Source organism: Anabrus simplex, chromosome 4, assembly GCF_040414725.1.
Source record: "Anabrus simplex isolate iqAnaSimp1 chromosome 4, ASM4041472v1, whole genome shotgun sequence".
Classification (NCBI taxonomy): domain Eukaryota; kingdom Metazoa; phylum Arthropoda; class Insecta; order Orthoptera; family Tettigoniidae; genus Anabrus; species Anabrus simplex.
The window spans coordinates 227431196-227448909 of record NC_090268.1 but is presented as its reverse complement, the minus strand read 5'-3'; the positions used below and the strand labels follow the sequence as shown (position 1 = coordinate 227448909).

The window sequence follows — 17714 nt, the reverse complement described above, 5'->3', positions numbered from 1 at the left end:
TAGGTTATTGGAGGTAGAAAATGTGGGTAGGAACTTTGTAAGGCATGGAAAATAGAATTGGGGTTTTGAAATTTAGAATTTTTGAGAAGAAGAATTAGGAAGTCGAAAAGGATATTGGGTTTTTCAGAAATGTCGTTTAAATTGAAATTAGGGTTGAAGTATTGATCAACCAAGGGTAACCACCCCACAGCAGGACCGATATCTGGCCTTAACCGCCCAACGAAATCGGAGTGCACCTGCAAGACAATTGTCGTTGGAGCTTGCAGCCATCTCAGAGGTTGCCGTTTTCCGGCAGATTGTGTACCGGAGACTCAGAACAGCAGGGCTGTTTGCCCGACGTCAAGCGGTGTGCGTCCCGCTCACTCCAGCACAAAGACGGGTTTGTTTACTGTGGAGCCGTCAAGATCGAAACTGGACCATGAATGAATGGAGGCATGTGCTCTTCACAGATGAATCCCGCTTCAGTTTGCAGAACGATTCCCGTCACACATTAATCCGGAGAGAACTGAGTAGCTGATACAACCACAGGAACATCGTGGAATGGTACCAGTATGGTGGTGGTGGTGGCGTTATGGTGTGAGGCAGCATCATGTGGAATGGTCGTACGGACCTGCACATCTTCATGGATGGTCCGAGGAACGCTGTTAATGCTCAGAGACACATGTTAGACTCTTCAGAGGTGCAGTTGGTCCAGAATTCCTCTTAATTGACTATAATGCCCAACCGCACCGCACTGCTCTGGTGGATGAATTTCTGGCTGGGGAAGACATTCATCGCAGGGACTGGCCAGTGAGGTCTGCGGATCTGAATCCAATGGAACCTGCCTGGGATGCATTGGGGAGGCGAATTGCATCCCGTCAACCTCCACCAAGGACCCTCCAAGACCTTCGCATTGCCCTTTCGGAGGAATGGGATCGTGTGGCCGTTAAGGGTAACCATACACCCTATTAACAGCATATTTTGTTGTGGATAACATTGCCATTTTTGTTAGTTGTTGTCAAAGGTGTACCTTAGCTGTCAGAACCTTTCTGACACTGTTTTTTTTTTTTTTTTTTTTTTTTTTTTTGGACAAGTTGTGTGACATATGGTGTGTGATTCAGTTTCTGTTTGTTCAGCAATTTGTCTGACATTCCTATCAGGCGGTATGGCCTCGTTTAGTGATTATGCTTAACTTTTGGACACTATTTATGTAAACTAAAGGTGATCACAGACATAATGGACCAACACAAAATTCTTATCATGGGATTACAGGAAATGAGAAACACTGACCAGGATGTCTTGGAATCAAAAAGGTACAGACTTTATAAAGGTATACTGTACCCAGAAAGAGTGTGATGAATGATGTCCTGCAATTTGGAACAGGATTTTTGGTTAGCCTGAAAATAATAAAATCAGTTCAAGAATTCAAATTATAGTCTCCACGATTCTCAACGTTCACCTTAAAGGCATCTAATAAAATCTATACAATAACAAATGCCCATGCTCCTGCTAATGATAAAAACAACTCCTCATAAGACCATGAAGAAACAGAAGAATTTTGGGACCTATTCGACCAGACCATAGATAACATCCTCATACACCATGTAAAATTATTAATAGGTAACTTCAACACTCAACTAGGCAGAGAAAGAAAATACTGTGTCATCATCAGGAAATGGCCAGCACACAAGAGAACAAATAAAAATGGAGAGAGACTATTGACCTGTGTAAAAACCATAACTTAATCTCAAAATCTCAAAAACTTAAAACATGGAAACACCCTGACTACACTAAAGGAGAATGGTATGTGGATCACATCTGCATGGACAAATACTACCACAAAGAGATGTATAACGTCAATGTCCTCCGAGGAATAGATACAAGTTCAGATCACTACGTAGTTAAAATTAAACTCGCTCCCCAGCTGAGACAACAAAAGCTAGCCCCTAAAACTAAAAGAAAAATAGATCCTACCCAGCTAATCAACAACAAAAATTACCAAAAAACAACTGAAAAAATAAAAATCACAGATAAACTTGAAAACTTAGTGCACAACCTTAAATAAATTGCAGAAGACCTGGCTCCAATTAAACCATGTAAAAGACACAAATGGTGGAACAGCGAATGTGATGAAACAGTCAAGAAAAGACATCAAGCATGGCTATTATGTCAGTCCCAGAAATCAGAAATATCCTATCAAAATCTAGTAAAACAGAGAAAAGAAACAATCCAAGTCTTAGGAAGAATAAAAAGACAGCATCATAAGGACACACTGCAATGAATTGAAGAAGAATTCAGTCAAGGGACCACTACAAAACCTTCAGAAAACAGCTCCGAAAATATGAACCCCCGACACTACTGATGAAGGATGAAAATGGTAAGCTGGCTTATAACAATAAAGACAATGCAGAAATTCTAGCTAAATATTTCACAAGCTTCTAAATTGTGAGGAACATACAGAACTCCATTTAGACACCAACACCCCAATAAAAACACCACCAGAGGACATCAAACCCCCAACAATAAAGGGTCTAACAAGCACTGAATAAGTTAATAAAACTACAAAGCACCAGGAGAAGAACAGACCTTTGCGTAAATCTGGAAATATGCAGGAAGATCAGCAAAATTTGCCCTCTGTCAACAATCTGTCTCTATCTTGATTAAAGAAGAACTACCAGAACAGTGGACAACAGCCCTCATTCACCCACTGCACAAAAAAGGAGACAAAACCGACCCTATTAACTACAGGGAAATCTCGCTAAGATACCTTGGACTACACCCCAAATTAATAAACATGATAAAACTGACTCTCACTAACACCAAATCAGAAGTGAAGTTTAGGGATGAAATATCAGAGTCATTTGAAATTAAAACTAGACTACGGCAGAGAGATGGGTTCTCACCACTATTATTTAATTGTGCTCTAGAAATGGTAATAAGGGAATGGTTTAGGAAAATAAAGATTGGCCAAAAAATCAAAACAAATTGCCTGGGTTTTGGCAACGATTTAGCATTACTAGCAGTTGACATAAAAGAAGCAAAAACCCAGATATCAGAACTTCAAAACATTGCAAATAAAATTGGCCTGAAAATATAATTTGAAAAAACAGAAATTATGCCCCAAAAACCAACACAACTAAAAGAAGTTACCATAAATGGTAATAAAATCAAAATAGTAACTGAAGTTAAATATCTTGGAGAAGTAATAACACATAACCTACATGAAAAAATCTCAATCTAATCAAGAACAAATAGATTAGCTAAAGCACAAAAATTACCATGGGATATCTACAAAAAGAAATGTCTATCAATAAATGCAAAATTAAAACACAGCACAGTTATAAAACTGGAAGCTACATATACAGCAGAAACACTTTTTCACCTGAATAAACAATCAAAGACTGACAAGACTTCAGAAAATTGAAAGGAGGATTGGAAGAACCTGCATCAACAAAAAATACCAGAAAGATGGCTAGTGGCAGATAATACATAACAAAGTTGTGTACAAAGAGCTAGAACCCATTACAGATACTATGCGTAAGAGGAGACTGGGATTCTTTGGACATTTCATGAGGATGCAGGATTCAAGACTTCTGAAACAACTAGTATAACACAATCTCATCTCAAAAAACAGGATGTAAATGGATCAGAGAAGTAAGAGAGGATCTGAAGGAAATAGGCCTTACAACAGAAGACACCACGAATAAGATAAAATTAAATACAAATCTCAAGAATACAAACCTCTGCTTTACCCTTACGCAAAACAAACCCACAACACGCACATTTTCAACCGGAGAAAGGGCACGAAGATCGGAGCGTCTGAAGAAGTACTGGGCGGACCGCAAAATCCAAACAATCCCTTCAAAGAGACCTGAATGATGGACTGACTAAAATGATCCTATGCAGTCATGAAAGAAGAAAAAGAAATGAGATGAAAATCTGATTATGATGAGAGAGAGGAAATCAATGATAGTTTAAGAAAGAGAAGGTAATTTAGTTGGAGGAAATGGACTGGAACAAGGGAATAAATGACGGAACTAGTTAGTAGAATCTAAAAGAGATGGTTTTCCTACCTAGATGAGACCTGGAGACACTCGAAGATATCAACTTGGGAGTTCATAGACTTGAAAGATTCAGCAACCAGATCATGTATGGGCAAACCCTGACCCACATGATAAGCAGTGCACAAAACCAGCAAACACCCTATAGTTTGGAATGAAATGGTAGATGAAGGCACAAATAGACAATAAGTGCAGCGACAGTTGCGTTGTTTGACAAATAATGATTACAGTTTGTAAATATATTAGGTTACAGTAAACAAATTAAAAAATGACAAGAATTTACTCTGCAGTATATATGCTATAGACACTAGGAAATGAGATCTTGCTACTGAGATCACCGGAAATGAACAAGCAACCAACATTCTCTCCTAATTTAGAACCGTTTGTGAAGGCTGTTGTATTTCCGGGTATTGTTGAACAAAGTAATGAAAATACCTCTGATGAACACATCTGTGTTCACCTCAGGTCCACAGAGAAGATGTAGCTGTATATCTGGTTGCGTAATTAGCCATGGAGGTACTTTGCTAGGGGCTATTTAAGATAACTGCCGATAGCCACATCCAACTCACGATGCAAACTATGATCGTGTGGCATTCTGTTGGTTTTCTTACCTGTGGAGGTATTGGATATCAAAGAGGCTTGATAGCTTGGATGTTGCAGTATTTCATGAATTTTGGCAGTGTACATGAGGAGTATCTACTGATTTTTTTTTAAATTATTATTATTTTTTTAAATTTTTTTTTATTTATTATTTTTTTTTTTTTAAGGTGGAACTCCCAATTTAGCTGGGAATTGGGTTAGTATGGAAAGCTCCGGTTGCCAGCCTAACTTCACTATGGTGTATTCTACAGAATCTAAATGTTTCAGCACTGTTCTTTGTGCTGAACCATACGCCGCACTACCATAGTCAATCTGGGAAAGAACTGTAGCCATGTAAATACATAGCTGCACTGCATGGTCAGCTCCTCGTGAAGTGTCACTGAGAAGCTTAAGCATGTTAAATCTCTTCGTGCAGGCGGCCTTCAACTGACGGATGTGGGGGGGTACTATGTTAATCTCTTATGAAAATGGAGATCCTGAAACCTGCATGTGTCTGTCACTGGTAGGCTATTGTTTTGCAAGCAAAGGTCAGGTTTAGGATGCGCGATTGAACCTAATAAAACTCAAGGTTTAGGATGTGTAGTTGAAACTAATGTAACTCATTGTTTAGGATTGCAGAAACACAATCCAGCAACAAATAAACAATGTATTTATGGAATTTTCTAGAAACAGCAAGGAGGACATACGTGATGACTGGCATCATTTGAAAGTTTCCATAAACAAAGTCTGTGATCAGTACCTAAGAACGATTGAGATGCCCAAAATTCAAGGGCTGATGACTGATCACATCATAGGCCTGATAGTACAATGCAGGCTTTGTAAGAACAATGTTGAAAAATACAGGGAATTAGAAAAGGAGATTTAAAAAAGAAGTCAGAAGAGCAAAGGAACTATGTATGGCTGAAAGGTGCAAAGAACTGGAGGAGCTGAATGCCAGACGTGATCGCTTCAGTGTCCATAAGAATGTAAAAGAAGTAACAAATATTTACAAAAGACAGATTTCTATGACATTACTAGATCCCTAAATAAAACTCTGATTAACTCGATGAGTGCTACGCCCGCCTATAGACGGGATGACACAGCCGGTGCAGCACTGCTATGCCCGTCTATAGACGGTGTGCGAGAACTTAATTTCTTTTTAGTTTCCCAGTTCACTCTTGAGTGCCAATTTGATCTCTGACATGTTCTGCCATCTGTTGGGCATTATGTAGAACCAATTGATCACAGATTATAGCTTCGGGAAGTAACTTACAGAGCTTTTTGTAAATGTCTGTGGTGTTCATCTGTGATGTAAACAAACATGGCGGAACAACAATCTAGTTGCTCTCGCAGCGATATTATTTCGGATCAAAGAATCTTTAGTTATTAACCACAATGGAAAATGGTGGTGGAGAGGATGATTTTAATGAATTGTTAAGTGATTTTGAAAGTGAGAGTGATACAAAGAGTGCCTAAAGTATTGTAAGTGAGAAAGAAACAGCCTCCTTCTAAATGAAAGAAGAAAAACACGGTGAGTTCAAAAGCTATTTTATCACTATTTTTGTGGCAGACGGTTACTTCTCTTCACCAGACTTTCAAGTAACTGTGACAGACTCTGAGAGCCAAGTAATGCTTGATGACAACCCGAAAATCATTGATTTTTTAAGAACATTTTTGCCAGTGGAGTTGGTGCATATAGTTGAACAAATCGATATCACAAACAACCAGTAGAAAACATTGAACTATCACCACATTCCAGTTTTAGAAAGTATTTTAAAATATCAACTTACATACCTCTAAGAAGTTACATGTGTTAGTTGCCTACAGATTTTAGTAGTTTTGTATAAACATAATGTACGCATGGGCACAAAAGTTTAATTTTATTTTCTCTCAAAATAATATTGAACATCAGTGTAGGATGTTCCATGTGCATGTAGATTTATAAAGAACCAACATTTATAAACATTTTAAGTGAATCACCCCACTGATAAGTTAAAAATTGAGGCTTCTACAAAAAATTCTACATATGAATGAAAAACCTCAGCAATGAGGTACAAATCAGTCAACTGGTAACTCAGCACTTAAAAGGTTAATGATCAGAAATTTAAAAAAAGAGCATGGGAGTCCCATATAAAATATTTCTGTAGTGACTTAAAGAAGTGATGAAAGAAAACAAGAGGGTGACCTCAAAGGACCCAAGATCCTAAAACTCTGAAGTTATACATTATTCTTAATAGCAAGGGACAGTAAGGCTACTGGGTCTGATAGTATTCCAGGGTAAGTATTGAAACTCGTTAGGGAAGAAAACATTGACTTGTTCATCAACCTGTTCAACAACATATATCCACCTCAGCAGATATTCCTTCGATTGCTTGAATTCTACATTTGTTCCAATTCCACTTTAGTGTCAGAGTAAGTTGTTATGAAGTGAAAGAAAGATAAGCTCCTTAATGTCCTCATTCGACGGACAGATCACTGTGAACAACTTTGTATACCCTTACTCCATATGAGTAGTGCGGAGAGATTTGGAATAATAACCAAGCTGTTGGCACACACTCTAGTTATTAGAAAATGTGTACTATCATCTTTAGTACCCTGCTGACTAACATTTAGAAGGTAAACAAATTTGGACTATTGGGACTCGAACCATTAAATAATGGCACTGACGCCATAAAGACCATAGATACCTAGAAGGCTTGTCGTTGACGTGTTCGCATACAAGTCATATTGTCAGTGGTAACAACTTGCTAGTTTGGGAAGTTTTTAAAAATTCTGTGATAGCTGGACAGGAAGCCTGATATATTTTATAAATACACTGACTGACAGAGCAAATGCAACACTAAGGAGGAGTGGTTCGAAAGGGATGAAAGTTGGGGAAAAAACAGAGTCGGCACGGAAGAATAATTGATGTTTATTTCAAACCGATATGCAGGTTACACAATGCGCACGGCATCGACTCAGTAGGATGTAGGACCACCGCGAGCGGCGATGCACGCAGAAACACGTCGAGGTACAGAGTCAATAAGAGTGCGGATGGTGTCCTGAGGGATGGTTCTCCATTCTCTGTCAACCATTTGCCACAGTTGGTCGTCCGTACGAGGCTGGGGCAGAGTTTGCAAACAGCGTCCAATGAGATCCCACACGTGTTCGATTGGTGAGAGATCCGGAGAGTACGCTGGCCACGGAAGCATCTGTACACCTTGTAGAGCCTGTTGGGAGATGCGAGCAGTGTGTGGGCAGGCATTATCCTGCTGAAACAGAGCATTGGGCAGCCCCTGAAGGTACGGGAGTGCCACCGGCCGCAGCACATGCTGCACGTAGCGGTGGGCATTTAACGTGCCTTGAATACGCACTAGAGGTGACGTGGAATCATACGCAATAGCGCCCCAAACCATGATGCCACGTTGTCTAGCGGTAGGGCGCTCCACAGTTACTGCCGGATTTGACCTTTCTCCACGCCGACGCCACACTCGTCTGCGGTGACTATCACTGACAGAACAGAAGCGTGACTCATCGGAGAACACGACGTTCCGCCATTCCCTCATCCAAGTCGCTCTAGCCCGGCACCATGCCAGGCGTGCACGTCTATGCTGTGGAGTCAATGGTAGTCTTCTGAGCGGACGCCGGGAGTGCAGGCCTCCTTCAACCAATCGACGGGAAATTGTTCTGGTCGATATTGGAACAGCCAGGGTGTCTTGCACATGCTGAAGAATGGCGGTTGACGTGGCGTGCGGGGCTGCCACCGCTTGGCGGTGGATGCGCCGATCCTCGCGTGCTGACGTCACTCGGGCTGCGCCTGGACCCCTCGCACGTGCCACATGTCCCTGCGCCAACCATCTTCGCCACAGGCGCTGCACCGTGGACACATCCCTATGGGTATCGGCTACGATTTGACGAAGCGACCAACCTGCCCTTCTCAGCCCGATCACCATACCCCTCGTAAAGTCGTCTGTCTGCTGGAAATGCCTCCATTGACGGCGGCCTGGCATTCTTAGCTATACACGTGTCCTGTGGCACACGACAACACGTTCTAAATTGACTGTCGGCTGAGAAATCACGGTACGAAGTGGGCCATTCGCCAACGCCGTGTCCCATTTATCGTTCGCTACGTGCGCAGCACAGCGGCGCATTTCACATCATGAGCATACCTCAGTGACGTCAGTCTACCCTGCAATTGGCATAAAGTTCTGACCACTCCTTCTTGGTGTTGCATTTGCTCTGTCAGTCAGTGTATATACATAGATTACATTATAACTGCTTATTATTCATATAGCATCATGCAGGTGTAGATTCATCTTAATGTGTAGACATCTTGATTCTTAAATTAGCGTCCCCGATAGGAGCAAAGTCCCAGATAAGAGTGTTTACTGCCCCTCCAACTTCGGCATAGCTAAACTCGAGAATATTCTCCCAGATGGCCCATAAACGAAAGTCGTAGTACGTGTTTTCAACCAAACTTCCAGATAAATTTAAACTGCGCTATAGCATTTTACTGAATAAAACACTACAATGATTTATGTTCATCATTTAGGCGTCTGGCTCCATGGCTAACTGGGATCCCGGGTTCGATTCCCAACAGGATTGGGAATTTTAACCATAATTGGTTAATTCTCCTGGCACGGGGGCTGGGTGTATGTCATCTTCATTATCATTTCATCCTCATCACGACGTGCAGGTCACCTAGGCTTCAATTCAAAAGACCTGCACCTGGCGAGCCGAACTTGTCCTCGGACACTCCCGGCACTAAAAGCCATACACCATTTCATTTCATCATTTAGGCAAAGTGGTGTTGACAGCAGGGATGTGCAAATTATCAGGAACCTGTACTAGGGACAAAGCACAAAGTTCAATTTGGAGGACCAATATCATCAAAATAATATCAAAATCCAGATGGGTTTGCAGTGATGTATTCTTTCCCCACTATTGTTTAACCTTTATTTTAACAGGGTGTTCAAGGAAGCTGCTGGTGGAACAGAAATTGGAATTAAGATCAATGGAGTGCATATCAGCACAATCAGATATGCCAGTGACACTGTCCTATTACATTTACTACTTACTTTTGAACAAAGTTTCCACAGCTGGAGAAGCTATAGTCTCACCACCAACATCAGTAAAACAAAATTTACAGTTTTCAGCCATTAGAAACATGACAGTGTCTTTCTAAAACGTAATGGAAGAGAAATAGAATGAGTGAACAAGTTTAAATATCTGGGCAGCACCACTACAAAGGACTTTGATCCTGGTAGATAGATAAAGGTGCTCATTGAAATAGCCTCATCTACATTCCACAGAATGGGGTCACTTCTTTGCAATGACAACCTCAGCTTCAAGCTGTTCTGTAGAATGGTTAAATGTTATGTGTAGTCTATGTAGACACTCTACTAGTATGCTACGGGCATTTGAAATGTGCTTGTATAGTAGAATGCTTTGAATATCCTGACTTGACAGGGTTCCAAATAATAAATTCCTCTTTTCTTCTTCATCCATTCCCTTTTTTCCAGTTTCTCTCTGGGTAGTGCAGTGTACCAAAGCCCTCCACCTTACTCAATCTTTCCACCACTCCTCTTCTAGTACTTTATTGCTATTGACTCCACTATTTACAATACAGTCCACAACAGAACTCCTCTATCTCATTCTTGGTTGTCCCCTAGTCCTCTTTTGCAGTCTTTGTATCCATGAATGCTCTCTTTGGTATTATCTCTCCTGGCATTCTCATCATGTGTCCAAACCATTTTAGCTTTGCTGTATCAATCTCTTCTTGAAGTTTACACACTCTCACGCTTCTCCTTATTTCCTCATTTTGTATTCTATATTGTCTTGTCTTTCCCTGTATGCTCCTCAAGAACCTCATTTCAATTGTTTGTATCTTACTTTGGTTCCTATTAGACAACTTAGTCAACATCCAGGCTGCTGCAGCATAGGTCAGTATAGGTTTATAATAGGACGAGTATAAAACCGTCTTGCACTTCATTGGCACATCTTTGTTCCATACAATGTCTCTCACACACTGGTAGAAACTTGCAGACTGCTGTATTCTTAAATCAATTTCTCCATCCAAATTTCCATCTTGTGACATCATGCTACCCAAATATTTAAAAATGTTCACTACTTCAAGAGGTTCATTTCCTATTTTTATCATTCCCCTGGATTTTCCGTTACCTCTCGTCTTGATCAAAGTCTTGCTTTTCGCACTACTAATCTTCATTTCAAAATGTCTTTTCTCTTCATTCTGTAAATCAACTTGTGTCTGTACTTCCTCTTCATTATCCCCCCAAACTACAATGTCATCAGCAAAGAGCATAGACTTTTACTTGGTCGCCCATCATCTTCTCCTTGACATTACGTAGAATTCTATCCATGATGATAACGAAGGTAAGAGAGACAATACACCTCCCTGTCTTAAGCCTGTCTCAACTCTGAACCATTCAGTTTGACCCACTTTGGTTCTAACATAGCTTTTGCAATTTTGATACAATGTTATTATCATCTGGATTGTTTCATTCCCAGTCTGTGCCTCTGTCAGTGTTTTCCATACCAGATTCCTTGGGACACTGTCATATGCCTTTTCAGTATCTAGAAAGGTTACTACCATGTCCTTTCCATATTCCCCATACCTTTCTATCACTTGACGTGATGTAAATATTGGGTCAAATGTGAACCTGCTTCTTCTGAATCCATACTGGTGTTCTGCCAATTTTCGCCTCTAATCTGTCTCTTATTCGTTTATCCAAGATTCTTTCAAGGATTTTAGCTTTATGAAGTATTAGTGTCACTCCTCTGTAATTTTCACATTGCTTCCTGTCTCCTTTCTTGAAAATTGGTATAATGACCCCTTTCGTACACTCTTTTGGAACAGTCTCTTCTCTCCATATCAAATCAAAATCACTTTATTTGCAAATGAGGTGTCTACCGTGGTGGCAAATGGTACACTAAAATATATTATTGTCAAGCACTAAATTTTAAATTGGCATGAGAAGAAGACATTTTTTTCCTAGAATACAATATTATACAATTTACACTAATATTTTTTTCTTTTAAACACACAGCTCATTCTTTAAAAATTTATATTGTTTACAAAATTCTACTTATAATATCTCCTGTACTTATAAACATAGTCAACTTATATACAGCATGTGGAATTATTTCAAATAATACTGTACAGCTGCTATAAGATTAAAATGTACATTGCACTTATTTATTTTTTTACTTTTTACCCATTTTGGAACCTAAGTAGCATAACGACCTGCTGCGTCTTAACCAGAGCCCCTTTTGCCACCACTTTTCAGTCTCTGAAGGGCCTTCACAGCTACCATAGCAGTCCTAGGGTCCTCGAAGTCCCCACTGTACTTCACCCTTACCGGCAGCCCCTACTTTGGCTGTCCAATCTCCATAGACCAGGGGATGGAATTAATTTATTCACAAACATTTTTTTATTTACGATAACCTGCACTGGTCGAATGCCCTCTAACATTTCATTTATTTTCTCTGTTGCTGTTTATTATCTTCTTGAATATCTGTACAGATTTTGGAAAAGGGTCAAATGCTACCCCTAGTAAACTGTTCCACTCCTCCATGCCCTTCCCAATGAATGAAAATTTACCGCAATCACTTCTGCTAAAATTCCTTCTAATTTTATACTTGTGGTCAGTCCTGCCAATATAATTATTTTCCAACTGAAGCCTCTCATGGATTTCTCCCTATGTTTCTTCTCCTGTGTAGGCTCTATATAATCCTATAAGTCTAGTTTTCTCCATTCTCTTACTTAAAGTTTCCCACCCAAGTTGCTCCACCATTTCTGATACACTACTTTTTCTCCTGAAATCCCCTGTTACAAATCTTGCTGCTTTCCTCTGCACACCATCTATTTCTTTTATTAGGTATTCCTGGTGAGGATCCCAAACACTGTTTGCATATTCCAATAATGGGCGAACCGTACTTATGTAACTTTTCTCTTTTAATTCTTTGTTGCATCCTTTAAGTATCCTCATTTAGACATGTAACGATCTGTATGTTTTCCCAACAATGTCATCAACATGACCTTTCCAGTGCAAATTACTTTCAAATCTCACACCTAAGTATTTGCACTTGCCATCTTTTGGGATAATTACCTCATCCAAAATATATTTAAATTCAGTTTTAAAGCTCCTGTTTGTAAATGTTGTAACAGTTGATATGCCTCCAATAACCTTCATATTATTCTCTTCAACCCATTGTTGGATACTCTCAAGGTCCCTTTGTAATTCTGAACAATCCTCAGTGTTATTTATTTCCGTATAAACAGTTATGTCGTCTGCATACAGTCTTATTTTTTCGGTTATATTGTTCCCTAAATCGTAATTGCTTATATTAAAAAAAGTAATGGACCAGTTATACTACCCTGTGCAATTCCCTGAAGTCTATACAACCACTGTAGGCCAATTGCTCCTGCTGCTATTATCGTTTCTATGGTGATCTCGTCAATTCCAGCTGTCTTGCCTCATTTCATCCTTTTAGTGGCCCCTCAGTCTCTGGCATGGACACCTCGTTTCATTATCTTCCATCTGCACTAAATCTGGTTCTTCGATTTCTCCTTGTACCAAGGTATTTTGCGCGTTGTAAAGCTGTTCAAAGTATTTTCCTCACCTCTGCAACATATCCTGCTTCTGTGTCATCACTTCTTCCTGTTCATTTTTAATGAAGTTAGCACTTTCACCTGAGTTTTTCTTCTGTTTTACCCACTGGAATAAGATCTTTATGCTTCCAGTCATATTTTCTTGCAGAGATTCAGTGAATTTTTGCCAGAATTTCTTTTTCTCTTCTTGAACCACCTTGGAGCTCTCCTTCTTGCAGTGCCTGTATTCTGTTTTGCATTATGTTGTTCTGTTTCTCAGCCATTTTTTCAAAGCTTGTGTCTTTTGTTTAAATATATCTTTTACTCTGTCATTCCACCAGGGCGTTTCTTGATCTTTCTTCCTTCCTGATACTCTTCCACAGGTTTTTTCTGCAGCTCTACCATGACTGTTTTAAAATACACCCTTTCTTCTTCGACCCTCCCGATGTCTTCTTCAGGTATACTTGTTTTAATGTGTGTCTGGAACTCTTTGTTTATTTCCTTCTCCTGCAATTTCCACACCCTTAGCTTTCTCTGCCTAATCTCAGTCATCTTTAATATCTTTTCCATCTTAACTTAGCTATCACAACTCTGTGATCTCCTTCAAAAGATTTACATGGGAGGGCTGTTTGTTACATCTACCAACATTTTCCTGTTATCTTTGTCAACCAAAATGTAATCTGTCAGAGTTTTAATTTTGTTATCCCAGCTATATCTTGTTATCTTCTGACTGTTTTTATTTTGAAACCATGTGTTACTAACAATCAGCTCATTTCTTCTATAAAAGTTCACCAAAATATCTCCAGCCTTGTTTCTCTTCCCATATCCAAATGGTTCTATAATCTCTTCATCCCATTTTCTTTCCTGACCTACTTGGGCATTCATGTCTCCTATGATCATCTAGATCCGTATCTGTATTTCCTGTTTGTGGAGCATACCCTTGAATTATATCTGTAACACCAATTTCAAGTCTCAGTCTAACCTTAATCAACCTGTCATTTATTTTTTCCACCAATTCTAGGTATTCCTTTAGGTCTTTTCTAATTATGAGACCTACACCATTTTTGGCTTCTCTTCCTCCAATATAGTACAAGGTGTGTCCTTTCTTTAGTTTCCTCTCACCTTTTCCTCTCCATTTGGTCTCACTGATTCCCAGCAGTGCTATATCTTTGTCAACCATAAAATCTACAATTTCTTCCACTTTCCCTGTTAGTGTCACTACATTGATGTATTTGGTTGCTGGTCGCCCAATTCTCAAATTTCTTCCAGCATCACAAGAACTGCACGTTGCTTGTGGGGAATGCCCTAGTATTTTCCAAGGCTTCAGTACACTTGTCAACATATGGGCTTTTATTACAATGAGTTCGCCACTCCCAAAGGCATTTTAGAGCTACTGTCAGCCGAAACTTGTAGGCCGCTCCTAACATGCAGAAAAGACGACTTTTGTAGCCGCTCCTCTGGAGTACAGATGCTACAGTTGATATGGGGTTTCAGTGGCATTTCCTCCACTAAGGGCCCATTTCCCTTCTATAAGGACTCCTCCGCCTGTAGGCATTGGTCCTTATAGTGGGTCAGGCTATTTACTGCCACCCAACTCTCGGCGTGTAGACACTGGCTATATGGTTTACTCCATTACCATAGCAGATTTAACTGGCCAGACAGTCAAAGTCCTTTTACGAGCTAATGCAAGGTGTGAACTTTTGAGAAAGTGAAATGTTGGAAAAATCTTGTCGTGGTCACTTACTGAGGGGAGAAAAATCAAATTATACTTTAGGATCAAGTGGATGGTCACTGTGGACCTGGAAGTAAGAGAATATCATGGTTAGACAACATCAAGGACTGGACAGGAGTTCGGTCAGCAGAACAGATTTTTAGAAGAGCTGTTGACAGACGTTAACTTACCAAATTGGTATCAGGGAGACCTGATACAGCACACAGAAGAACAATGAATTCCAATAAAAAGTAAAAAAGTGTGTGAAAATACATTTTTCCCATTCAGACTACTTTCTTTTGATTATATTATATGTTATAATATGTTTATATATTGTAATTTCTCTTTTGTATTTGATTTTCAGGCTTGATCCTTGGGCATTGTTACATGCATTTAAGAGAAAGGCCATTAGTCTTGGAACAGAATATATTGATGCTGAGGCTGTTGGGTTTGAGTTCAAGGAAATGAGAGACATGTTTATAAGTGGTGTGGAACCCGGAAGCTATGAAGCAGTAGATAAGTTGTTAGTACGTAATTTAATCAAATATTGCGTACAGTTGTTATATAGGTATTTTGTTATGTACTAACATTGTTGTATTTTTTGGCATTTTAGGTTCGAACTCAGACTGGAGAAATTCATTCCATTAAATTTGGTATAGCTGTAATTGCTGCTGGTGCTTTTTCTACAGATGTTGCTAAAATGGCCAGAATTGGCAGTGGTCCTGGATTCCTCAGCATTCCCCTGCCAGTGGAACCAAGGTGAGATAATGATGCTGAGCTGGCACTCTAACATTGCTTCATGAGTGACTATATCTTAGCATATTAGTTGAACACATGTGTGTTCCATTGCCCAACACTTGGATACGTGTCCATTGCCTGTGGTTTCCAGTTGTGACTTACTAGCACTCCACGTTTGGTTAGTTAGTTATTCCTTGCCTCAGAGGCGAATATCATTACACGAGTGTATGGGCCAATTGCAGAAACGATTACTAGTTTTAAGCCTTAGACAATGTCTACCTAAACAACATCTATTCTGAGTGACAATGAACACAAGTTTTTTGAACCTCTTAGAAATCTAACTCAAGTTCAATTTGATAGTAATGAAATTAACATTTTAAGTAAGGGGCCTAAATTCAATTGGGAAAAGGAGAATTATAGTAATAGAAAAGATCTTGTTAAATTAATAGCTGAAACTGAAGTAGCCATAGCTAACCTACCAGTTGATGAACAAGTTCCTCTTAGATACGAAGTTAGTAGAACATTATCCAATATGATAGAACATACGGTAGAGAACAATGAGGAGTTGAATAAGAATATCAAATTATTGAAGAATAAGATAGATAATAATAATATTGTTGTGACAAAAGCTGATAAAGGTAATACTATTGTACTGATAGGAAGACAGGATTATATTGAAAAGACTAAGAATTTTCTAACTAGCAATAATTTTGAATTGATTTCTATGCAGAAAAAACTTAAACAAATTCTCAATAACATAAATTTTTTATTAGACTCCAAAGATACTAACTGTTTAATTAACATGAACCCAGAAATACCTACTTTAAAGGCACTACCGAAAATTCATAAACAAGAAATTCCTATTAGACCAATAGTTAATTTCAGAAATAGTCCAGTATACAAGATGGCCAAATTCATACAAATATTTTTAAAAGAACACTATAAGTTTTATAGCCAGTCGCACCTAATTAATACTATTGACTTTTGTAACAGAATTTAAAACATTGAGCTAACAGACTACTACACGATACATAGTTTGGATATCAAAGATATGTACTCCAACGTTCCTATTGTAGATACTATAAAAATAGTAAGAAAGAATTTAATGCAACACAGCAAATTAAGCAAGGTGGAAATTGAAGTATTTTTAACATTACTAGAATTTACTTTGGAAAATAACTATTTTGTTTTTGACAACAAAATTTACAAACAGTCTAAAGGCCTAGCAACGGGTTCGCCGGCTTCAGGTATTTTAGCTAACATATTCATGGATTACATGGAATATAATAAAATAGTGGATAAAATAGATGGATTGATTACAGGGTTGAGATACGTCGATGATATATTTGTTATTATCGATGAACAAAAGGTTAAACCTGATGGTATATTACAGTATTTAAATACTTTGGATAGACAAGTGCATTTTACGATGGAATCTGAAAATGATAGGACTTTAAATTATTTAGATTTGACAGTTACTAGAAATTCTGGTCATTTTGATTTTCAAATTTTCAGAAAAGCTACTCAAACAGATACTATTATCAGAAATGACTCCAATCATCCAGGTCAACATAAAAAGGCAACATTTTACAGTTTAATTAATAGAGCTATGAACATACCTATGTCTAAGAAGAATCATGATAGAGAGATAAATATAATCCATCAAATCGCTCATAGCAACGGATATTCCAACAGATTTATTAATAGAATGATAAATAAAGTGAAAAATGAACCTAAAACAACTTTAATTAAAGAGCGAAAAGAGAAAAAGAAATTCGTAGTTCTAACTTTTCGAAATAAGCACTCTTATCAACTGGCTAAAATTTTCAGGAAAAAGAACATCAATGTCACATACAAAACGGATAATAATACTAATAAGATAATTTTCAATTCAGATAAAATAGAGAATAAATGTATATTTAATAAATCAGGAATTTACAAATTAACATGCCAAACATGTAAACAATGATACATAGGACAGTCCGGAAGAAGTTTGGCTATAAGGTACAAAGAACACGTTAATGCGGTCAAACATAAAAGATATTCGGCAATGGGA

At 38.7% G+C, this 17714-nt stretch overlaps 1 protein-coding gene across 2 annotated transcripts in view; it reads left to right on the top strand.

Moving 5' to 3' along the window:
* Window positions 1–17714, top strand: part of LOC136871798 (FAD-dependent oxidoreductase domain-containing protein 1) — an 89773-nt gene that overhangs the window by 38909 nt on the left and 33150 nt on the right. For both annotated transcript variants that reach the window (XM_067145396.2, XM_067145397.2), the window contains exons 4-5: window positions 15285–15447; window positions 15534–15679. In XM_067145396.2, coding sequence (XP_067001497.2) covers window positions 15285–15447; window positions 15534–15679 — 309 coding nt within the window. The remainder of the gene's footprint in view (window positions 1–15284; window positions 15448–15533; window positions 15680–17714) is intronic.